At 45.9% G+C, this 25,083-nt stretch overlaps 1 protein-coding gene across 1 annotated transcript in view; it reads right to left on the bottom strand.

The window, feature by feature from the left end:
- Positions 1 to 10,165: 10,165 nt before the first annotated feature.
- Positions 10,166 to 25,083, bottom strand: part of LOC134965501 (uncharacterized) — a 102,654-nt gene continuing 87,736 nt past the window's right edge. The window contains exons 9-10 of the mRNA XM_063941900.1: positions 11,948 to 12,123; positions 10,166 to 10,294 (exon numbers count right to left, since the gene is read on the bottom strand). Coding sequence (XP_063797970.1) covers positions 11,971 to 12,123 — 153 coding nt within the window. The 3' untranslated portion in view covers positions 10,166 to 10,294; positions 11,948 to 11,970. The remainder of the gene's footprint in view (positions 10,295 to 11,947; positions 12,124 to 25,083) is intronic.

Here is a 25,083-nt window from a genome sequence, read left to right as displayed (position 1 = left end):
TTAACCGAGCAAGGCGGGAAGATCCGAGGCTGCCTCGGAACCGTGTAAAATAGGTGAAGTTCGGGGGGGTTCGGATCTCGGAGAACCGAACCCGCTCATCTCTAATTTTAGAGAATACTATTAGTCTTTTTGCTCACTCCAACAGAAAAAAAATAACCAAATTAGCCATAAAGTGTTTTTCATTGAAGTTTCAAGACATAACCAAATCAAAGATGATTATTTTTCTTAATAAACACCACAAAGAAATAATGCCACAGGACAGCCACAAGTACAGAAGAGAGGAAAGATCAGGTCTATTTCTAACATAAGAAAGCTGTGCACAAGGAATTAAAAATATTAATAAAAATGATTCCCCTTTGTTAAAATTGGATGCAATTTTTAAAAATAAAGTGAACTTCGAGGGTACAGTGATTTTTCGTAAGTCTAACATTGTCTAATTCAATTTCGTAAAAAACACTTTAAAAGATATAAGGAAACTAATACAGTTTCTATCCAAGCAAGCCGGTGAGATTCCATAGATGAGGCAAAACTATGTGTAATACTTGTAACTATGCTCCAAAAAAAGTGACAGAATTAATTTCCCAAACAAATGGTGTGAAATGTAAAATGAAAGAATGTATGAACTGTAGACCTTCTTTTGTGATATATGTAATAGATTGTGGTTGCAGCAAGCACTACGTGGGCCGGATGACCTGCATGCTGCAGGTTCATGAAACATTAGAGAGATATTAACAAGTATATAAAAACACAACCCTTTCTAGTCACATGACCCAATGTGAGGATTTGTCTATAAGCAATCCTATGTAATAAAAGGCTAACTGTTCTCCTCTATGGGGGTATTCAAGTGTTTATTGGCCACTAGGTGGCGCTCGATGGAGCAATTTATGTGTTGCTCCATTTGGGCTCCCACAGACCCCGGCACTGACATTACTGTTATGTTATTCTGTCATTTTGATGGGCTGGTAACAAGTATATTTATATAAGCAATAGAGCAAGTTAAAGTAAGTTGCCGAGGTGCAGATAGATTCAGTATGCTTTGTAGAATGGAAGCAAACTGGATCTACCGGTTCTGGTCCCTAATACCCCATGGTCTGAATGACACGATTGAACTAAATAACATCTAAATGAAGATTATATTGTGTTACCATTTATATGTATCTTCTTTATGTTACACAGTCTATGTATATTTCTGTACCTAGCAGCATTTCACCAGAGGTCACTCTGGGTCATGCTGAAGGTACGAATTCTATTCCATCGTAAGGCCTAAACATTATGATCTTCCCGACTATTTCCTCCTTGTTTATTTAATAATCTGTTCACCTTCTAATATCAAATCAGATTATCTATTTTTTCATAGTAATGTGTACACGTACACTCTGATATATTTGAGGTTAGTGGTTATAATGTTTTCTGTAACAGCCTGGATTTGGTCTAATTTCTATTTTTAACATACATCTTAAAGCTATAGATGCAAAATGTTTTTGATTTTTTTTCTTTTTGATGTACTCCCTAATTTATTGATATACATATAATTTTGACAATACATACAGTAGCCTTTACTAGGTTTGATGTACAATTTTAGCATGCTTCTAAATGTTATACATGTAACATACAGTATTATTTTATATATTGATTGTTGGTGTAGAGTTTGTGTGTTCCTTCTTTTCTATTTTTTTTATATCAGTGCAATAATAAGAATTTACTCAACGGTAATTCTATTTCTCGTAGTCCGTAGTGGATGCTGGGACTCCGTAAGGACCATGGGGAATAGCGGCTCTGCAGGAGACTGGGCACAACTAAAAGAAAGCTTTAGACTACTGGTGTGCACTGGCTCCTCCCACTATGACCCTCCTCCAGACTTCAGTTAGGATACTGTGCCCGGAAGAGCTGACACAATAAGGAAGGATTTTGAATCCCGGGTAAGACTCATACCAGCCACACCAATCACACCGTATAACTCGTGATACAATACCCAGTTAACAGTATGATAACAACTGAGCCTCTCAACAGATGGCTCAACAATAACCCTTTAGTTAAACAATAACTATATACAAGTATTGCAGACAATCCGCACTTGGGATGGGCGCCCAGCATCCACTACGGACTACGAGAAATAGAATTACCGGTGAGTAAATTCTTATTTTCTCTGACGTCCTAAGTGGATGCTGGGACTCCGTAAGGACCATGGGGATTATACCAAAGCTCTCAAACGGGCGGGAGAGTGCGGATGACTCTGCAGCACCGAATGGGCAAACTCTAGGTCCTCCTCAGCCAGGGTGTCAAACTTGTAGAATTTAGCAAATGTGTTTGACCCCGACCAAGTAGCTGCTCGGCAAAGTTGTAGAGCCGAGACCCCTCGGGCAGCCGCCAAAGAAGAGTCCACCTTCCTCGTGGAATGGGCTTTCACTGATTTAGGATGCGGCAGTCCTGCCGCAGAATGTGCAAGCTGAATCGTACTACAGATCCAGCGAGCAATAGTCTGCTTTGAAGCAGGTGCACCCAACTTGTTGGGCGCATACAGGATAAATAGCGAGTCAGTCTTTCTGACTCCAGCTGTCCTGGAAACATAAATTTTCAGGGCCCTGACTACGTCCAACAACTTGGAAGCCTCCAACTCTTTAGTAGCCGCAGGCACCACGATAGGTTGGTTCAGATGAAAGGCTGATACCACCTTAGGGAGAAATTGGGGACGAGTCCTCAATTCTGCCCTATCCATATGGAAAATCAGATAAGGGCTTTTACATGACAAAGCCGCCAATTCTGATACACGCCTGGCCGAAGCCAAGGCCAACAACATGACCACTTTCCACGTGAGATACTTCAATTCCACGGTTTTAAGTGGCTCAAACCAATGTGACTTTAGGAAATCCAACACCATGTTGAGATCCCAAGGTGCCACTGGAGGCACAAAAGGGGGCTGAATATGCAGCACTCCCTTAACAAAAGTTTGAACTTCAGGTAGTGAAGCCAGTTCTCTCTGGAAGAAAATCGATAGAGCCGAAATCTGGACCTTAATGGAACCCAATTTTAGGCCCATAGTTACCCCTGACTGTAGGAAGTGCAGGAAACGGCCCAGCTGAAATTTCTCCGTTGGGGCCTTCCTGGCCTCACACCACGCAACATATTTTCGCCATATACGGTGATAATGGTTTGCGGTTTCTTCTTTCCTAGCTTTAATCAGCGTAGGAATGACTTCCTCCGGAATGCCCTTTTCCTTCAGGATCCGGTGTTCAACCGCCATGCCGTCAAACGCAGCCACGGTAAGTCTTGGAACAGACAGGGCCCCTGCTGCAGCAGGTCCTGTCTGAGCGGCAGAGGCCATGGGTCCTCTGAGATCATTTCTTGAAGTTCCGGGTACCAAGCTCTTCTTGGCCAATCCAGAACAATGAGTATAGTTCTTACTCCTCTTCTCCTTATTATCCACATAAACCGACCGGTACACCCACGGTGTCACTAGAGCGTCCACAGCTATCGCCTGCGGGTCTCTTGACCTGGCGCAATATCTTTCTAGCTTTTTGTTTAGGCGGGACGCCATCATGTCCACCTGTGGCCTTTCCCAACGGTTTACAATCAGTTGGAAGACTTCTGGATGAAGTCCCCACTCTCCCGGATGGAGGTCGTGCCTGCTGAGGAAGTCTGCTTCCCAGTTGTCCACTCCCGGAATGAACACTGCTGACAGTGCTAACACGTGATTTTCCGCCCATCGGAGAATCCTTGTGGCTTCTGCCATCGCCGTCCTGCTTCTCGTGCCGCCCTGTCGGTTTACATGGGTGACCGCCGTGATGTTGTCTGACTGGATCAGTACCGGCTGGTTTTAAAGCAGGGGTTTTGCCTGACTTAGGGCATTGTAAATGGCCCTCAGTTCCAGAATATTTATGTGTAGGGAAGTCTCCTGACTTGACCATAGTCCTCCCTGTGTGACTGCCCCCCAGCCTCGAAGGCTGGCATCCGTGGTCACCAGGACCCAGTCCTGTATGCCGAACCTGCGGCCCTCTTGAAGATGAGCACTCTGCAGCCACCACAGCAGAGACACCCTGGTCCTTGGAGACAGGGTTATCCGCCGATGCATCTGAAGATGCGATCCGGACCACTTGTCCAACAGGTCCCACTGAAAGGTTCTTGCATGGAACCTGCCGAATGGAATTGCTTCGTAGGAAGCTACCATCTTTCCCAGGATCCGCGTGCAGTGATGCACCGACACCTGTTTTGGTTTTAGGAGGCCTCTGACTAGAGATGACAGCTCCTTGGCCTTCTCCTCCGGGAGAAACACTTTTTTCTGTTCTGTGTCCAGAACCATCCCCAAGAACAGTAGACGTGTCGTAGGGACCCGCTGTGACTTTGGAATATTTAGAATCCAGCCGTGCTGTTGTAGCACCTCCCGAGATAGTGCTACCCCGACCAACAACTGCTCCCTGGACCTCGCCTTTATCAGGAGATCGTCCAAGTACGGGATAATTAAAACTCCCTTCTTTCGAAGGAGTATCATCATTTCGGCCATTACCTTGGTAAAGACCCTCGGAGCCGTGGATAGACCGAACGGCAACGTCTGGAATTGGTAATGACAATCCTGTACCACAAATCTGAGGTACTCCTGGTGAGGATGGTAAATGGGGACATGCAGGTAAGCATCCTTGATGTCCAGTGATACCATGTAATCCCCCTCATCCAGGCTTGCAATAACCGCCCTGAGCGATTCCATCTTGAACTTGAATTTTTTTATATATGTGTTCAAGGATTTCAAATTTAAAATGGGTCTCACCGAACCGTCCGGTTTCGGTACCACAAACATTGTGGAATAGTAACCCCGTCCTTGTTGAAGTAGGGGCACCTTTACTATCACCTGCTGGGAATACAGCTTGTGAATTGCCTCTATCACTGCCTCCCTGCCTGAGGGAGTTGTTGGCAAGGCAGATTTGAGGAAACGGCGGGTGGGAGACGTCTCGAATTCCAGCTTGTACCCCTGAGATACTACTTGAAAGATCCAGGGATCCACCCGTGAGCGAGCCCACTGATCGCTTACATTTTTGAGACGGGCCCCCACCGTACCTGGCTCCGCATGTGGAGCCCCAGCGTCATGCGGTGGACTTAGAGGAAGCGGGGGAGGACTTTTGCTCCTGGGAACTGGCTGTATGCTGCAGCTTTTTCCCTCTGCCTCTGGGCAGAAAGGACGCGCCTTTAACCCGCTTGCCCTTATGGGGCCGAAAGGACTGTACCTGATAATACGGTGCTTTCTTTGGCTGTGAGGGAACATGGGGTAAAAATGCAGACTTCCCAGCAGTTGCTGTGGAAACGAGGTCCGAGAGACCATCCCCGAACAACTCCTCACCTTTATAAGGCAAAACTTCCATGTGCCTTTTTGAGTCTGCATCACCTGTCCACTGCCGAGTCCATAACCCTCTCCTGGCAGAAATGGACATTGCACTTATTTTAGATGCCAGCCGGCAAAAATCCCTCTGTGCATCTCTCATGTATAAGACTGCGTCTTTAATATGCTCTACGGTTAGCAATATAGTGTCCCTGTCTAGGGTATCAATATTTTCCGACAGGGAATCTGACCACGCAGCTGCAGCACTGCACATCCATGCTGAAGCAATAGCTGGTCTCAGTATAATACCTGTGTGTGTATATACAGACTTCAGGATAGCCTCCTGCTTTCTATCAGCAGGTTCCTTTAGGGCGGCCGTATCCGGAGACGGTAGTGCCACCTTCTTTGACAAGCGTGTGAGCGCTTTATCCACCCTAGGGGATGTTTCCCAGCGTGACCTATCCTCTGGCGGGAAAGGGTACGTCATTAGAAACCTTTTAGAAATTACCAGTTACCTATCGGGTGAAGCCCACGCTTCTTCACACACTTCATTTAATTCCTCAGATGGAGGAAAAACTACTGGTAGTTTTTTCTCTCCAAACATAATACCCTTTTTTGTGGTACCGGGGGTAGCATCAGAAATGTGCAACACATTTTTCATTGCCTCAATCATGTAACGTGTGGCCCTATTGGAAGTTACATTAGTCTCATCGTCGTCGACACTGGAGTCAGTATCCGTGTCGACATCTGTGTCTGCCATCTGAGGTAGCGGGCGTTTTAGAGCCCCTGATGGCTTTTGAGACGCCTGGGCAGGCACAGGCTGAGAAGCCGGCTGTCCCATATTTGGTATGTCGTCAAACCTTTTATGGAAGGAGTCGACACTGTCACGTAGTTCCTTCCACATAACCATCCACTCAGGTGTCGGCCCCGCAGGGGGTGACATCACATTTATAGGCATCTGCTCCGCCTCCACATAAGCCTCCTCATCAAACATGTCGACACAGCCATACCGACACACCGCATACACACAGGGAATGCTCTGACAGAGGACAGGACCCCACAAAGCCCTTTGGGGAGACAGAGAGAGAGTATGCCAGCACACACCAGAGCGCTATATAACACAGGGATCCCACTATAAATGAGTGTTTTTTCCCTTATAGCTGCTTATATTATATATACTGCGCCTAAATTTAGTGCCCCCCCCCTCTCTTTTTTACCCTTATGTAGCTTGACACTGCAGGGGAGAGCCAGGGAGCTTCCTTCCAGCGGAGCTGTGAGGGAAAAATGGCGCCAGTGTGCTGAGGGAGATAGCCCCGCCCCTTTTCCGGCGGACTTCTCACGCTTTTTCTGGAATTCTGGCAGGGGTATTTTTACACCTATATAGCCTTCCTGACTATATATGGTGTAGATTTGCCAGCCAAGGTGTATTATATTGCCCGCAGGGCGCCCCCCCCCCCTGCACCATGCACCCATCAGTGACCGGAGTGTGAGGTGTGCATGAGGAGCAATGGCGCACAGCTGCAGTGCTGTGCGCTTCCTTGTTGAAGACAAAAGTCTTCTGCCGCCGATTTTCCGGAACACTTCTTGCTTCTGGCTCTGTAAGGGGGCCGGCGGCGCGGCTCCGGGACCGAACGATCGAGGTCGGGTCCTGTGTTCGATCCCTCTGGAGCTAATGGTGTCCAGTAGCCTAAGAAGCCCAAGCTACCTCCAGTCAGGTAGGTTCGCTTCTTCCCCCCTTAGTCCCTCGCTGCAGTGAGTCTGTTGCCAGCAGATCTCACTGTAAAATAAAAAACCTAAATATACTTTCTTTCTAGGAGCTCAGGAGAGCCCCTAGTGTGCATCCAGCTCAGCCGGGCACAAGATTCTAACTGAAGTCTGGAGGAGGGTCATAGTGGGAGGAGCCAGTGCACACCAGTAGTCTAAACCTTTCTTTTAGTTGTGCCCAGTCTCCTGCGGAGCCGCTATTCCCCATGGTCCTTACGGAGTCCCAGCATCCACTTAGGACGTCAGAGAAATTTAAGATAATCAATTGTTATATAACATACATTGGCCCTCATTCCGAGTTGTTCGCTCGGTAAAAATCTTCGCATCGCAGCGATTTTCCGCTTAATGCGCATGCGCAATGTTCGCACTGCGACTGCGCCAAGTAAATTTGCTATGCACTTAGTAATTTTACTCACGGCTTTTTCATCGGTCTGACGATCGTAATGTGATTGACAGGAAATGGGTGTTACTGGGCGGAAACAGGCCGTTTTATGGGCGTGTGGGAAAAAACGCTACCGTTTCCGGAAAAAACTCAGGAGTGGCCGGAGAAACGGAAGAGTGTCTGGGCGAACGCTGGGTGTGTTTGTGACGTCAAACCAGGAACGACAAGCACTGAACTGATCGCAGATGCCGAGTAAGTGTGGAGCTACTCAGAAACTGCTACGAGGTGTGTAATCGCAATATTGCGAATACATCGTTCGCAATTTTAAGATGCTAAGATTCACTCCCAGTAGGCGGCGGCTTAGCATGAGCAAATCTGCTAAAATCCGCTTGCGAGCGAACAACTCGGAATGACCTCCATAGTAACATAGTATCTGAGGTTGAAAAAAGACAATTGTCCATCGAGTTCAACCTATTTGCGGTCTCCTATGCATGATGATTTGACTAAAATTTCTGACTGATGCTGATGTCAGCCGTTGCATTTTATCCCTATTTATAGTAACTATAATGCATGACTATGCACCATACCCCTGGATATCCTTATCCTTTAGGAATTTATCTAACCCATTCTTAAAGGTGTTGACAGATTCCGCCATTACAACTCCCTCAGGCATGGAATTCCAAACACGTATCGTCCTTACCGTGAAAAAGCCTTTACGCCATATTGTGCGGAATCTCCTCTCCTCTAACCTGAGCAAGTGTCCACGAGTCCTCTGTGTTGTCCCATATGATATGCACAGAGAACTGGTGTGATATATACATTATCTTGGAAATAGTGTATGATGCTTAAAAATACAAATAAAATTCTATTATAGAACACGCAAGTTGGATGAGATATAGTATTGGTGTGCTAAGACACCTTAAACCCGTGTCTATTGGTGCTGAAGCGCATGATTACATTTAGGCGCTATCTTCTATTCCAGGAAGGACTTTGAAATGCAGGTAGAGGCGTGGAATACACTACGGCCATCTGCAAATGCTCATGTGGTTCATAACAGAAATGAGGCTTGGACAAAGACCGTTCTGCACATGTGCAAGCCCAAGCGTGCAGGCATAAATAAGGACAACTGGGACATGAGAAATCCCATTGTGATGAAGCTGTGGACAGATTGTGGAGGCAGATAAATGCATTACTGACACTAGTGAGCACCAGCTGGTTATTGCACACACGTTTCCCAGTGACTCCTGAGCAGGGGCGTTGTAAGAGAGGAGGGGGCCCATGTGCAGACTCCGGGTGGGTGCCCTCCTCTCCACTGTGCATTGGGCTCTGGTATTGTTATAGGCCATAAAAGCAAAAAAGAGAGCCTTTTGGAAACATAGACTAGTTGATACCTCTTGTGAACCACACTGGTTTCCTTTTCCTGGTGCTGTTGCTAAACCTTTTGATACAGAGGTCTGTTCCTTTAATATTGCACTTTCTAGTTTTCTTACCTCTCCTGCACTCCTTTCAAGTTCCTCCAATCCTCCAAAAATTGCTTAAACATCTCCCCATTTTTGCAAAGCCTTCCAAAATCCAACACCTTTGTTTTTGTGTGATGGGTGTTGGATCTTGTCTTTATACTAAACCATACTGTTTGATGATCACTGGATCCTAGGTTCTCACCCACATACTAAGAAAAATCACAACTAATGGCTAAATCTCTGAGTCTATGGCATACCAGGCCGTGCCATACATGGTAGGATATAGGAAAGGTGTATGTGGACACATCTGTATAATGTATGTCTGATATCCTATCACCATTTGTGAATATTAAATCTAATATTGAGTCTTTGCGAGTGGGCTCCCTCACCAATTGCTTGAGAGATGCTCGCTGTAAGGAATTTAGAAATGTAACAATTGTATCTGAACTTGCAGAAGACCCTCCCAAATTACATTAGGTAGATTAAAGTCGCCCATGATTATGACCTCTCCCTTTAAACCCGTGTGTTCTGGCACTCCTGGGCCTGATTCACAACCACACACAATGCAGCTGTTCATGTAGTTGCTACAGTAGTTAAGTAATTTTTTTGCTACTGTGTTCAATAATCCCTAAAAACTTGTACAGCCCATGCGTTACAGAGAGTACACACAAAGGTGCTGTTGCAATAGAGATGCAGGATATCAGAAATGTCTTGGGAAAGTGCTGGGCATTTGTGGGTGGTGACTGGGAGAAGGATAAACAGACACACAGACACTGTATTATGTCTTATGGGCGTCTGATGGGAGTGTCACAGGGACATTGGTGAAAGTGGCAGCATGCACAGATGCTGAACCACTCACTCACGAGGCCATACACAGATAGAGAAACTGCACCTACTGTACCACTGGACTGATGCAAATTTAAATGGTGCAACTATTGGTGCATCTAAAGATATCAGTATTTCCGTACCTATGGTCACTGACAGTCATATGCACAGATATACACCAGGGAAGGGCTTTGTTGAGGCATTTGCATAAAGTCACAGATTGGTAATTGGCAATAAATGCAGCTGCGGCAGCCTCTGTGACCACCTTTGAATCAGGCCAATATTCTGGTGTCTAGGAGGCCTTCCAACTTATCTCTCTGGTTAGTGCTCACGATTCTTCTGGGAGGTGTAGTTTTGCTTCTGAGATGCTTACAAGGTAAATGGCTTTAATGACAGTAATTGGTATAAACACAGTAAGCAATGTGCAGTTCTATGTCTACTTTATTCATTTTGAAACAGTAATCAAAGTAAATCGTTGACAGTTATTTAGAAAATTCATCAGGATAGATTCATAGAGGACAGGTCACTTTCTTCTTCTCAGGCCAATCATTGTGGTGCCTGGAAATAAAATAATATTTGAAAAAACATGAATTCAAACTACAGTATTTTATAACTTTTTTTTTTTTAATTTTAAAAAAACCTTTCATAATTGAAGCATGGAAATAAAACAAAATGCACAATGCATGTAAATAGTTGAAACAAAGAAAAGGATGATGCATGTGAGTCTGGGAGAACTCCCTATATTGGAGTTTCCCAGCAGGGACAGGCTGAGCATTTTTTTCATCCACTGTAAAACTTAAATAAGTGTACTTCAAGAAAAGGGTTATCCAATAAGATTGACTCCTCAAGCTAGAACATAAACTAGGATTCTAGATAGATTATTTTTGGGTCCACCCAGGGCCAGATTAAAAATGGGGCGGATGGAGCTCCAGCTCCAGGCCTCCACATAAAAATAGGCCCATCATCATGACAGCATGATGATCACTAACCACCAGCTGGTCACATGGTCTGCCATGAAGCATAACTATTAAGATTGTGTTTTTCTTTTTCTCACAAAATTATTAAATTTTTTTTAATATGTTTACATATTTAGGGAGACATTGGAGCTAATAGTGTAGGGTGTATACGCCTGTATGGCACTGACCACACCCACACAGCACTGATCACACCTCCCATTTCTCACAATAGGCCCTTGAATATTTTTAATTCCAGACCCATGCGGCCCTTAATCCGGCCCTGGGTCCACCTCCCATAATAAAATGAAAAATAGAAGATCTAATTTTGATACAATAGTGTTTGAATCCAAAATCAAGGAAAACCTCAAAGTGAAACCATCAATATTTTTGCAGAATCATTTGGCCCCTATTTACTTAGGGATGGACACAGCCACGCATCCATATGCAGCGGCCACGTCCATCTGGTCTGCGCATGTGCACTGGCCGCAGCGCACGACCCTTCTTGTGGCCAAATCCAGGAAGGATGTGGCTGCAAGATTGACAGCAACGCGGCATTGGGGGGTGTGACTGGCTGAGCAGGGGCAGGCCGGTAGCGTTTTTGGAGCAGCTGCACAAAATCACACACAGCCGCTTTGATTAAAAAAAATAGCTGACCCCAGCATGCAAGGAGATGGATGCAGATCTGGCTGGGAGGGAGTGGCCAATAGGGAAAGTGTGGCCAGGCCCCTCCTTAGAAAATAATAAAACTATTAGTTATTTGCGGCCGTTAAGCATGGGGGAAGGGGGGGCTAAGCCCAGAGTTCCCAGAGACCTGCTTGCTGTCTTGCTGTAAGATGACTGCCCGGGTCTCCAAGGGAAGGAGTGAGAGTGGAGGCAGCTCAAGGGTCGGAAATCTGCTGTAGACTGGTGCCCAGAGCCGGGGGTACCACATGGGCCTTATTAAAGAGGTGTTTAAACACCTAGACCTATGCCGAAGCCTGCCCTGGTGCTGCAGTGGAGTCCATGTTCTGTGTCAGTGTCCACGCCTGCGCCACAGTCAGTCTCCCCAGAAGACCAGCGGACTGCGATTTACCTGTGGGTCCCGGACTATAAACTGATTGCATGAGCATGGAGGCTGGGTTATAAGGGAGAGGAGCTGTGCATTCTAGGACAGCTGAAAACTTTAACTGTTTGGTGCCCACATTCTGATCCACCGCCTACAACTCCGATGTTCCCTGTGGAAACTACGAATCTTGATGTAGATATATATTATTACCTGTTATTAGTACTGCAGGTTGCTCAAAGAATTTTACCAACAAGGTCTTTAACGTTATTTACTGCCGTATTAACAGTGTTAAGAGGTTGCAGAAGACCATCAGAACCAACTGTAGTTCCAAGTACTGAGGCAAGACTCTTTGCAAAGACAGCAGAAAGGCCTTGAACTGCATAAAGCTAAACAAGAAAAAAGAAAAGGGTTCACTGTAATACAAAATGACATTGCTTTTCTTCAAAATGTTGAACTAAAGTTTGTATCTCATTTTTGCAAGCAATTTATTTTTGATACAAAACATTTATGTCTAGAGGCAAAAGCCAAGGAGTTTGTCAATATTAGTTTGCAACAGCAGTCTATATTATTGTAATATACAGGGTACTACAGAAATGTTACCACAATTGCATCTTTCCTTATATTGTAACGGATGAATGTTTATAGAACAACATTTCCAGTTTTGTTTTTTGTTTAGTTTAAACTAATGTTAAATGAATGGGCCTGTGGATAATTTATTTGAGAGGTGTTATTCATACCTGGTAATTTAATTGTAAAAGTTAAATTTAATACTAGATTACTGTAAGTGACAAAGTAATTTACAATAAAATACCAACCTGGTTTTGCATTTTAAAACAAATTGCCTTAAATCTAGCAGCTAAATTGCTAACATCAGGTGCCTGCCTGCAACTCACAGGTTATTACATTTGGGCTTATGTGTGCAAATACTGTATTATCTATATTATATTTTACAGATGCAGAACCCATGTGAGTCATGCAAGACCAATTTTTGATGTCTGCAGGAAGCAATGATACAATGGACCAAAATAGTTTACAGTTTGCTCTCCCTTAGCCGCAATTCCAATATCCAAAATGTTTTAAATTTCTAAGATAGTGATACATTTGCTTACTGATGGTTCAATGACTGTGTAACGCAGAAAATTATTAAAAATAATGCATAGTTGCCTACCCTCCCTCATGCTGCAGGAGACTCCCTGAAATAGAAGCAATCTCCCTCACTCCCTGAAAATTCCAGCAATCTCCCTGATTGCTCCTTACCCCCATTATGCAGCTATTACATTCTTGGGGGGGAAAATAAATCACAGATACATACATTCAAATGGGATCATTAGTGCCATTTCCCTGCATTAGGTAAAAGGCACAATGGGGGTAATTCTGAGTTGATCGCAGCAGGAATTTTGTTAGCAGTTGGGCAAAACCATGTGTACTGCAGGGGAGGCAGATATAACATGTGCAGAGAGAGTTAGATTTGGGTGTGGTGTGTTCAATCTGCAATCTAAATTGCAGTGTAAAAATAAAGCAGCCAGTATTTACCCTGCACAGAAACAAAATGACCCACCTAAATCTAACTCTCTCTGCACATGTTATATCTGCCCCCCCTGCAGTGCACATGGGGGGTAATTCCAAGTTGATCGCAGCAGGATTTTTTTTAGCAATTGGGCAAAACCATGTGCACTGCAGGGGAGGCAGATATAACATGTGCAGAAATAGTTAGATTTGGGTGGGTTATTTTGTTTCTGTGCAGGGTAAATACTGGCTGCTTTATTTTAACACTGCAAATTAGATTGCAGATTGAACACACCCCACCCAAATCTAACTCTCTCTGCACATGTTATATCTGCCTCCCCTGCAGTGCACATGGTTTTGCCCAATTGCTAACAAAAATCCTGCTGCGATCAAATTGGAATTACCCCTCATGATCCCTATGGCCACTTACAGTATATGGAACCTCTTGTAAAACACAATACACAAACAAATCCTGCAAATAATCAGTGTCTTTTCTTCAACAAATAGATCTTACTGACTTTGGGGCTCATTTACATTTGGATGTAAGTCATTTTCATGACACGCCTCTACGATGTAGCAGTATGCACCTGCGCTGATAGGTGTTACTTTTACAATCTCCCTGAAATGCTTTTTCAAAAGTAGGCAAGTATGAAATAATGTATAAAATTCCTTGAGGTTATGTGTATAAAGTGTACATGTTACTCGGGCCCTGTAATCTGCAGCTGCAATTGAGGCAGGGAGAGAGGGCTGACTGCTGCTGTGATGCTGCTGTTTGCTAGACTGTGGCAGCAGTCAGTCCTCTCTCCCTGCTTTAGTTTGGCGGTGGAGAGAAATTGCACTCCCCAAACCCAGTGGTGCACACAGGGAGGGGGGTTCTGAGTACCCAGAAACCCCCCATGATCGGCCAATTCTTTTTTCTGAGATAGAGACAGCAGTGTCTTGTCTCAATACTAAGTGCAATCGCGATCATAGCTGCTGCAGGGAGCTTTCTTCGGCAGAGCTCTATACACAGAATGTTCGGAGCTGCAAGGGTGCAGCTTTGAATGCTCAGCACAGCAGGTCATGACGCATCCATTGGCTACTACTCACATTCCCTAGTGATTCGGCTACCTGCCTCTTCTTCCCAGCCATACCGAGAGTATGTGTTTGGAATTTTATATAAAAAAAATTGCATCTGCTTACCCTTTGTGCTTCATACACTTTACAGAATGTTCAATGTACTGTGTGTGTAATAAATATATATATGTCAAACTATAGTTTGTGTGTGTGTGTGTGTGTGTGTGTGTATATGTATGTATGTATATATATATATATATATATATACCCACACACAAACTGTAGTGCGTGTGACATATATGGCAGGCAGTCCCCCTTTTTTACACATCATGGCAGGCAGTCCCCCTTTTTTACACATCATGGCAGGGAATCCCCATTTTTTACACATTATGGCAGGCAGTCCTCATTTTTTGCACATAATGGCAGGCAGTCACCATTTTTTACACATCATGGCAGGCAGTCCCCATTTTTACACATCATGGCAGACAATCCTCCTTTTTTACACATCATGGCAGACAGTCCCCCTTTTTTTTTTACACATCATGGCAGGCAGTCCCCCTTATTTACACATCATGGCAGGCTGTCCCCCTTTTTTACACATTATGGCAGGCAGTCCCCATTTTTTACACATCATGGCAGACAGTCCCCCTTTTTTACACATCATGGCAGACAGTCCCCTTTTTTTACACATTATGGCAGGCAGTCCAAATTTTTTACACATTATGGCAGGCAGTCCAAATTTTTTACACATCATGGCAGGCAGTCCCTCTTTTTTACACATTATGGCAGGCAGTCCCCATTTTTTACACATTATAGCAGGCATGGCCGGATTAACAATGGGGCGGATGGAGCTGCAGCTCCGAGCCCTCAAATGAAAATAGGCCCACAGGGTCTGCTGAACTCGGGGATAGTATTTTGTTGTCCACGGCTTGCACAGCATTTCAGCAGTTGTCCACGGACCCACCCATATAAAACCGCTGCCGCAAAATCCCCCCCCCCCCCCGGCTATGCCCTGTTCGTCGGGAAAAGCAGAGGTCCAAGAATCCCTGACATAATAATGATTAGAGATGGCTACTGACTCACTGTCTCAACACAGTCACTCGAATCATCAGGAAGTGTGAATGATTCGAGTCACTCACTGTTTAATGAGTCGAGACAGCTGCAGCAGCAGCCTCTCTCAGCCAGAGGGAGGAAACTCAGTGTGTCCTTCAGTCAGTGTGTTCTGCTGAGTGTCTTTAGCTGTGATTGGCCAGAGGCTATACCAGGTGACACCCAGTGGGAGGGGGGAGGGAGCAGTCACGACTCACCAGTCATTGAGTGCTGTGCTGCTGTGCCTGATCCATTTCATGAATCATGATTCATCCTGAGTCTGCCAGTGAGTTGAGACAGTTGTACACTGTGTAGACTCAGTAAGGGAAATTTACTAAGCTCCCGATTTTGACCGAGATGGTGTTTTTTCTTCAAAGTGTCATCTCGGGAATTTACTAAACTCAAATCACGGCAGTGATGAGGGCATTCGTATTTTTTTGGAATTCAAAGAAAAAAATTACGAATGAATACACAATCGGTCAAATACGCATGTAATTTGGTAGAACTCGGTAATTTACTAAAAAGTGTAATTCACAAACACTGCCGGCAATAGCCAAACACTGCCGTGAAAAAATACAAATCGTAAAAAAGTGCTAAAATAAAACAGACCTGCTTTTTTTTACCGTGTTCTGATCGGCATGCACGGATCCATGAGATCCGTGCATGTTTATCAGTGGGAAGGGGTGGGAAAGTGTTAAATTTGTTGAAAAAAAATGCGTAGGGTCCCCCCTCCTAAGCAAAACCAGCCTCTGGCTCTTTGAGCCGGTCCTGGTTGAAAAAATATGGGGGGAAAAGTGACAGGGGTTCCCCCATATTTAATCAACCAGCACCGGGTTATGCGCCTGGTCCTGGTTCCAAAAATACGGGGGTAAAAAAGCGTAGGGGTCCCCCGTATTTCTGAAACCAGCACCGGGTTCCACTAGCCAGATACATAATGCCACAGCCGGGGGACACTTTTATATTGGTCCCTGCGGCCCTGGCATTACATACCCAACTAGTCACCCCTGGCCGGGGTACCCTGGAGGAGTGGGAACCCCTTAAATCAAGGGGTCCCCCCCTCCAGCCACCCAAGGGCCAGGGGTGAAGCCCGAGGCTGTCCCCCCCATCCAAGTGCGGCGGATGGGGGGCTGATAGCCTTTTTGTCAAAATATGAATATTGTTTTTAGTAGCAGTACTACAAGTCCCAGCAAGCCTCCCCCGCAAGCTGGTACTTGGAGAACCACAAGTACCAGCATGTGGAGGAAAACCGGGCCCGCTGGTACCTGTAGTACTACTACTAAAAAAATACCCCAATAAAAACAGGAGACACACACCTTGAAAGTAAAAGTTTATTACATACATCCACACCTCCAAACATACATACTTACCTATGTTCACACGAGGGTCGGTCCTCTTCTCCATGTAGAATCCATGGGGTACCTATGGTAAAAATTTTACTCACATAATCCAGTGTAGATCGGTCCTCTTCTGTTCTTTTTGTAATCCACGTACTTTGCAAAATAAAAAAACGGACACCCGACCACGCACTGAAAGGGGCCCCATGTTTTCACATGGGACCCCTTTCCCCGACTGCCAGGAACCCCCCCTGACTTCTGTCTAAGAGGGTTCCTTCAGCCAATCAGGGAGCGCCACGTCGTGGCACCCTCCTGATTGGCTGTGTGCTCCTGTAGTGTCTGTCAGGCAGCACACGGCAGTGATACAATGTAGTGCCTATGCGCTCCATTGTAACCAATGGTGGGAACTTTGCAGTCAGCGGTTGACCGAAAGTAACCTCAACGCTGACCACAAAGTTCCCACCATTGGTTACATTGGAGCGCATAGGCGCTACATTGTATCACTGCCGTGTGCTCCCTGACAGACACTACTGGAGCACACAGCCAATCAGGAGGGTGCCATGACGTTGCGCTCCCTGATTGGCTGAAGGAACCCTCTTAGACAGAAGTCAGGGGGGGTTCCTGGCAGTCGGGGAAAGGGGTCCCATGTGAAAACATGGGGCCCCTTTCAGTGCGTGGTCGGGTGTCCGTTTTTTTATTTTGCAAAGTACGTGGATTACAAAAAGAACAGAAGAGGACCGATCGACACTGGATTATGTGAGTAAAATTTTTACCACAGGTACCCCATGGATTCTACATGGAGAAGAGGACCGACCCTCGTGTGAACATAGGTAAGTATGTATGTTTGGAGGTGTGGATGTATGTAATAAACTTTTACTTTCAAGGTGTGTGTTTCCTGTTTTTATTGGGATATTTTTTTAGTAGTAGTACTACAGGTACCAGCGGGCCCGGTTTTCCTCCGCATGCTGGTACTTGTGGTTCTCCAAGTACCAGCTTGCGGGGGAGGCTTGCTGGGACTTGTAGTACTGCTACTAAAAACAATATTCATATTTTGGCAAAAAGGCTATCAGCCCCCCATCCGCCGCCCTTTAATGGGGGGGACAGCCTCGGGCTTCACCCCTGGCCCTTGGGTGGCTGGAGGGGGGGGACCCCTTGATTTAAGGGGTTCCCACTCCTCCAGGGTACCCCGGCCAGGGGTGACTAGTTGGGTATGTAATGCCAGGGCCGCAGGGACCAATATAAAAGTGTCCCCCGGCTGTGGCATTATGTATCTGGCTAGTGGAGCCCGGTGCTGGTTTCAGAAATACGGGGGACCCCTACGCTTTTTGTCCCCCGTATTTTTGGAACCAGGACCAGGCGCAGAGCCCAGTGCTGGTTGATTAAATATGGGGGAACCCTTGTCACTTTTTCCCCCATATTTTTTCAACCAGGACCGGCTCAAAGAGCCCGAGGCTGGTTTTGCTTAGGAGGGGGGACCCCACGCATTTTTTTTTTGAATTTTAACAATGTTTTATTTTTTACGAAAAGGTGCACAATGAAGCCCAGCATGGATCTCACAGATCCGGCCGAGATTCATTGTGTTAAAGTCTTCAGTGTTTTACAATTCACTCCCGTAAAACACTGCCAATAAATACGAATGACATCGACATCGGTAAATACGAAAATGCAGAATACGACAGCTTAGTAAATTAGTCGTAATAAATTCAAAAAGTTGCAAATTTACACTTTCGATGTCATTCGTGTTGGAACTTTAACCTCATTCGGAAAAATAAGAATTTTAGTAAATCTACCCCAGTGACTCAGTGGATGGATCTGATTCATGCAGCATAAGCCTGCAGGAGGTGGAGCCCCTGTGGTACAGGGCTCTCAGCTCAGTGCTCACTGATCCTGCTCAGTGTGATTGTGGGTGGCAAACTCCCTGGAGGCTAGATAGTGGATAATATAATAAATCCAAGCCCACATAAAATCATCCAATTAGCAAAGTATGCAAAATAAAAAATAACATTTTTGTTTGGTTTAGTTACAGACTGAATGATGTGTTGCATGGCTGTTAAGCTTTCTCTCCTCAACCAGAAGTAATGTCCATATTCTGTAACTAGTATGCAATAAGTGGTTATTAATAATATATCAACATAACAGTGAATCTATGTTAATTTATTATTAACAATCAGTGCATAAGCAGCTGCCTCCCCCAGATACACTGCACAATCACTGCAGCTGAATAACTCCCTCCATGAGTCCAGCACTGATCTGCCAGCACTGGCAACTCACTGATTCATGTGCAGTCTCTGCAATACATTGAAATACAAATGAGTCATGACTCATGTGCCGAGACACTGACTCGAGACACTTCACTGAACTGAGTCATGTGTCTCAACTCAGTTCAGTGAATCACTTTGCCCATGACTAATAATGATTGCAGTGCGGCGCTGCACAGGGTCTAAGCACGTCCTTCTCAGCATGTGATGTCACACCAGGGTCGCGGCTGCTACAGAACCCAGGCCACCACGAGTCCCGCCTCTCCCCCTGCATCCAGCCATAGGCTTCCGACGAAACAATTTTTCCTGATGCCTGGCAAGTGACTAAATGGCAGGGGACGCATAAGAGCTTGGCCACCCAGGTGTTCCATCCGAATTACTCACCCTTGTGGCTGGCTGGCCCCTACCTAGCCACCTTATTACAGATACTGTGTGATCTGTCACTCCCCTTGTGTCATGCATAGGCATTAAGCTGGCTGCTGTTGAAGGAGTCCAGGTCCAGGAAGCACTTGCAACGTAGTCGTCTCCCGCGGAACATGAAGGATGAGGGGATGTTCAGAGAATGGAAGGTCAGAGAGTTTATCACTTGGGGTGAAAGGGCAATACTTTTGGCAATACTGTTTCATCTGCTAAGCAGTAGACCTCCAGTTAAATGACCATGTCATGTTTGAGGCATACAGTATGTCAAATGGGGATGCCCTATAATCATGTTCTATGCTTTAGATTATTTGTAAACGTACATAGGACATCAAATAAAACAAAAAAAACTATTTGCAAAGAGATCCTTCATGTAAGTAAAAAAAAATCCTTTAGTGTTGGTTATTCAGTTGTGACACAGGTAAGAGCAAAATGTTATACAGTATATGTGAATGAAAGTATCTGAAAACATAGCACAAATGGGTTGGGATTGAAATGCCAGTGAGCAGGATGTCGGCAGTCAGATTACCAACCGCAGCATCGCGCTATTCAGAATCCTGACAGGGGGAAGGTAAGAGTATAGTTACCTTTCCCCAATGGTCCTCTAACCCTCCCTTGCAGCATTCTAAACCTACCCCCCTCTCTCCACAGCCTAACCCTAACCCTCCCCAAGGGTGCCTAAACCTAACCTCCCCTTCCCGCTACCTAAACCTAACCCTCCCCCCTTCCCCACAGCCTAACCTTGCCCCTCCCCGGGGGTGCCTAAACCTAACTCCCCCTCTCCGCATCCTAACCCTAACCATCCTCCCACAGCCTAAACCTAACCTTAATCCCCCCCAATGGCTTACCTATCCTGCAGCCCAACATACGCTCGTCCGAGTTTATGGCACCGGGCTTGTGACCCTATTCAGGATGCTGGTCTCAGTATATGTGTATTTGGTCGCAGGGCCGTCTTTTCGTATGGGCTCAATGGGCTCTTGCCCAAGGGCCCCAGGAGTATAAGGGCCCTAGACTGATAGCTGAGGGTCCCCTCTTTCCAGGGGTACCAGATTTTTGAAAATCGGCCCTGGGGAACCGTAGATATCCGACTTGAAAGCAGTGGTCCCCATCCAAGCCTGTTAATTGCTCTTCCCAGCCTGATATCTCGGGTTCTGTCTGACTTAGAATATTTCTGAAGATATAAACCAAAAGCTGTGACTCTCCCCTTTTGGTGGACACTGGCAGTTTGTCTCTACTATGCCCAGAACCAGAGATATCAGCCTTCAAGCAGCTGGTCCCTGCTCCAGCTCCACACTCCTGGTATGCAGTTTTATATTTTCGTTGGTGAATTGCTCTGGCTCCTGTACTCTGATCCCAAAGTCCCCAGAACCTTCTGAAAGATGGGACTCTAGTTTTTTATCCCATTCAAAGCTAAGAAATATATTTTCAGGAGCTTGAGATATCTGCAGTCAAGCAAGCTGCCCTCCCACCGGAAAATGATAAATATTAAGCCCACTCCACTATCCACCCCTCCCCTATGTATTAAACACCCCCTACCACCCTGGAAGTCATGTACAAGGGCTTCTTCATTCAGCCCAATGCCCCCTTCTACAGTTTAGTTCCATCTGTGCAGTAAAGGAGTAATTAGCAGAAATTACTGCTCCAGGTACTACATGCTGAGCGGAAGATAGAATGCCCCCTACCGCCCGTGGGACATCAAAGCTGCCGCTGATAGCACCCCCACCCCTACTGCTGGAAGATGGGTAGGGGGCCCAGTGCATTGCTGTGCCCAGGGGCCTACACTGCTGTTAAGACGGCTCTGTTTGGTCGGAAACTTGTGTGTTACATGGTATGACATACAGTATGAGCAGAGGTTACATGTACAGTACAGCTAAAATAAAAACAAACTGCACATACAGTAAGGTGGTGGTGGTATCACTGCAGTGCACAGTGCTATTTGGTAATAATATTTCTAGGATGGTGGTGCTTGCATTTTTCTACCCTCATCATCTGTCTTTGTCCCATGTAGTCTGTTTTATTGCAATGCAGTGTTTCTAGAATTGTCAATTTACATTATATTGTAATTTTATCAGTGGCGGAGCTTTCTCCTAATAAACAGTACATTACTAACACTGGTGGAGCACTGCACAGACAGGTGTCTCTCTAGAAGCTGTAGGGGGCCATTTCAAAATGTTGCTAAGGGGCCCGCAAAGTTCTAGTTCTAGTCACACCCCATGACGCATGCCACCCCCCCACAATACTGGTCACACCCCCACAACAGTCATACCCCCACGGTGATGGTTACACCCACCGCGGCGGCATACAATAGGCCCTTCATATATTTCAGCTCCAGGCCCATGTGGCCCTTAATCTGGCACTGATGGCAGGCAGTCCCCATCATGGCAGACTGTCCCCCTATTTTGCACACATGGCAGACAGTTCCCTTTTTTTAGACATCATGGCAAGCAGTCCCCCTTTGTTTTACACATTATGGTAGGCAGTCCACATTGTTTACACATCATGGCAGACAGTCCCTCTTTTTTACAAATTATGGCAGACAGTTCTCTTTTTTTAGACATCATGGCAGGCAGTCCCCCTTTGTTTTACACATTATGGCAGGCAGTCCAAATTTTTGACACATTGTGGCAGGCAGTCCCTCTTTTATGGGAGGGAGAGTTATACTCACCCTCACCTGTGATCCGGAATCAACGGCAGGCTGTTAATGGCAAAGGAGGCAGAGACCTGGGAGCTGGCAGTTGCGGCATGCTTCTGAGTCCTCTGAACAGGTGGAAGCGGGAGGCAGGCATCAGCGGGACTAGGAGACCAAAGATTGCGGCAGTGTGGTGGGGGAATGTGGCGCTCAAAGCCGGCTGCGGCGGCTGGCGGGAGACAGGCAGCAGCGCTGAACAGTAAGCAGTGGCTGTGGCTTTGGCCCTGCTCAGAGACCTAAGATCGCGGCAGTAAGAGGGCGGCTCTGGCGGCTGGCGGGAGGCAGACAGCAGCGCTGAACAAGTGGACAGTGAGTACTGAGTGACTGCGGCCGTGCGGGCTAGTGAGGGGGTGCTGCCAATGGTGCGCCTTCAGTGCATGTGCGCTGTGAGCAAGGCACCATCGGCACACACCTAGTTACGGCACTGATATATTATATAATAGAGAGCACTCACAAGTCTTCAAGTATAAATTCACCAAACTTTAATTACCACATCACAGATAGAAACATTGCTGTAAAACATTTCGGTCCTTACAAGACCTTTGTCAAGTCCACCAGAACCAGACAGGAGAGATGCAAACCCCACTGTGTGCCCACATTGGCCTGTAAGTACCTAATGCACACCTGAAACTCATTACATGTCTCCACCCCAAACACTTGATGTCATCAGTGTGAGACACTCGTTATGCCTCCACATGCTCACAGATGTGCCCAATCACAGAAATGAAAGAGCATAACAGTTACCACTGGCTGCTGCAGCATTCACCATTAACTCTGTGTTCACCAATAATGTCTCATAACAGAGACAACTGACAAACTGCAATCACTAACTTCCGGTATGGGTTCCATGAACACCACCGGAAGTGTGTCGCACCACAGCCGCATCCACGTCACGGCCAGCAGACGTGTCACCATAGTGACCACAACGGCTGATCACAACAGGCACTGCTATCCATCCTCAAACACACGCCACTACCAGTTTGCGTTCCACACACAGCACTATCCGGAAGTAGGGTGACTGTCACTCGCTATTCATTAATGAACAGCATTAACACTTAATATCCCAATTGGTTATCTTACTATGGTGACATAGTCATCTAATAATAGAAAAAGGCAGCGGTTAACATGCAATAGACCTGCAGGCAGTGCCTCAGGGTAATAGGTAACAATACTGTACATCAACATAAAGCCAACATATGTACAAAACAACTTAAACCCACCAAAAACAAATACATTATTAATTATACTAAAGGCCAGATCATCAGACATAGAAAGGGTTAATCACTCAACCAAATGGAGGTCAGTTACATCCATTTCATGCCAGTACAACAATCGACCAACTAGCATAATTGCCATATACAGCTGGCAATTATAATAAACACCTAAATACAGGAATCCAACAATAATAGAAGATGTCTTGTTAAATAAACATATGTAGATAATTTGTTACATTTAGGCCCTTGTGGGCCACTGTTTCCAATTGATGGATCCAACGAGCATCTCTTTTCAGCAGAGTCAACCCACGATCTCCTCCCCTACGTGGGGGGGGGGGGGGGGGGGGGCAGTCATTGACCATGTATCGCAGTGTTGACATTTGATGTCTTTCCTTCAAAAAATGCAATACAACTGGTTTGTAATGGTTGCTTCAAGTGTCTGGGCTGCACGACCTGCAGATCCCTGAGTACAGGCAAATATTTCTGCCACCCACAAAGTGGCAAGAAATATTTCTTATCAATCAGCCTTCTTGTCGAGCAGCTCCACAAAATCTCCCCAATCACAAAAAACAGCATTTTGTACCTTCATAGTACACTGCGTAATACTTTGGGGGGGGGGGGGTCAGTTAAATTTTGACCAGGTTACAGTGCTGGTCAGACACAGTGCAAGTTACAGTGCAGGTTGGATACAGTGCGTGTCGGATACAGTGTGGGATACACTGTAGTTTGGATACATTGCAGTTTACAGTGTGGGTCGGATACAGTGCAGGTAGCATACAGTGTGGGTTGGCTATAGTGCAAGGTCAGATACAGTGCATGTTGGATACAGTGCAGGTCAGATACAACAATAGTGCACTTACTGTGGCTGGGCATGTCGGCGTTGTCCTCAGTGTGGGGCTGTGCACAATGCGAAGGGTGCCGGCGGTGTCCTCAATGTGGGTATGCCAGTGGTGTCAGCAGTGGTGGGTGAAGACTGGGTCCTCAGTGCAGGGGTGCTGACAGTGTCCTCACTACAGGGGTTCTGGCAGTGTCGGCAGTGTGGGTGTCCTGGTTGTGTCCTTTGTACGGGGTTCTGGCTGTGTCGGCAGTGCATGGGTGCCAGTGGTGTCCTCTGTGGGGAGGTGCCAACAGTGTCGGCAAGTGGGGTTGCATCTGGTGTCCTCTGTACAGGGGAGTTTGCAGTGTGGGCTGCGTCCTCTCTGTGGAGGTGTCAGCAGTACGGGGGTGTTGGCTGTGTCAGTAGTGCAGGAGGGCATGCGGTTTCTTCAGTACAGGGGTTCAGGCAGTGTCAGCAATGCGGGAGTGCTGGAGGTGTCCTCAGAGCAGGGATGCTGGCAGTGTCTTCAATGCAGGATTGCCGGCAGAATCAGCAGTGCGGGGGTGCCTGCAGGGTGGGAGTGTCTATATATATATATATATATATATATATATATATATATATATATATATACAACAATAGGTGAGCTGGCGCCTGAGGGTTGAGTCAACACCCTGTGTTACAAAAGGCACTTATGATTCACACCTTTAAGAGTCAAAACATGGTGGCAACATTTTCCATCATAATTTTTTTTATATATACATAAAAACAAGTTCAAAGTCCATGGTTCATTTGTACAAGGAGTAATAAGTCGCTCCTCACTTAGTGTATTTCCGTTTAAGATGTCGAGTACAATAGTAGGTGAATCTCTACAGTCTCCCCTTTTTCTTCAATATATATTCAGAGGTGACATCATATAGGAAGAACAAGAAAACCCAACGTGTTTCGTCTTATTATAAGACTTCA

The sequence above is a fragment of the Pseudophryne corroboree genome, chromosome 10, assembly GCF_028390025.1.
Source record: "Pseudophryne corroboree isolate aPseCor3 chromosome 10, aPseCor3.hap2, whole genome shotgun sequence".
Classification (NCBI taxonomy): domain Eukaryota; kingdom Metazoa; phylum Chordata; class Amphibia; order Anura; family Myobatrachidae; genus Pseudophryne; species Pseudophryne corroboree.
Note: the sequence above shows the minus strand (reverse complement) of the source record. Positions and strands in the feature narration are given on the sequence as shown.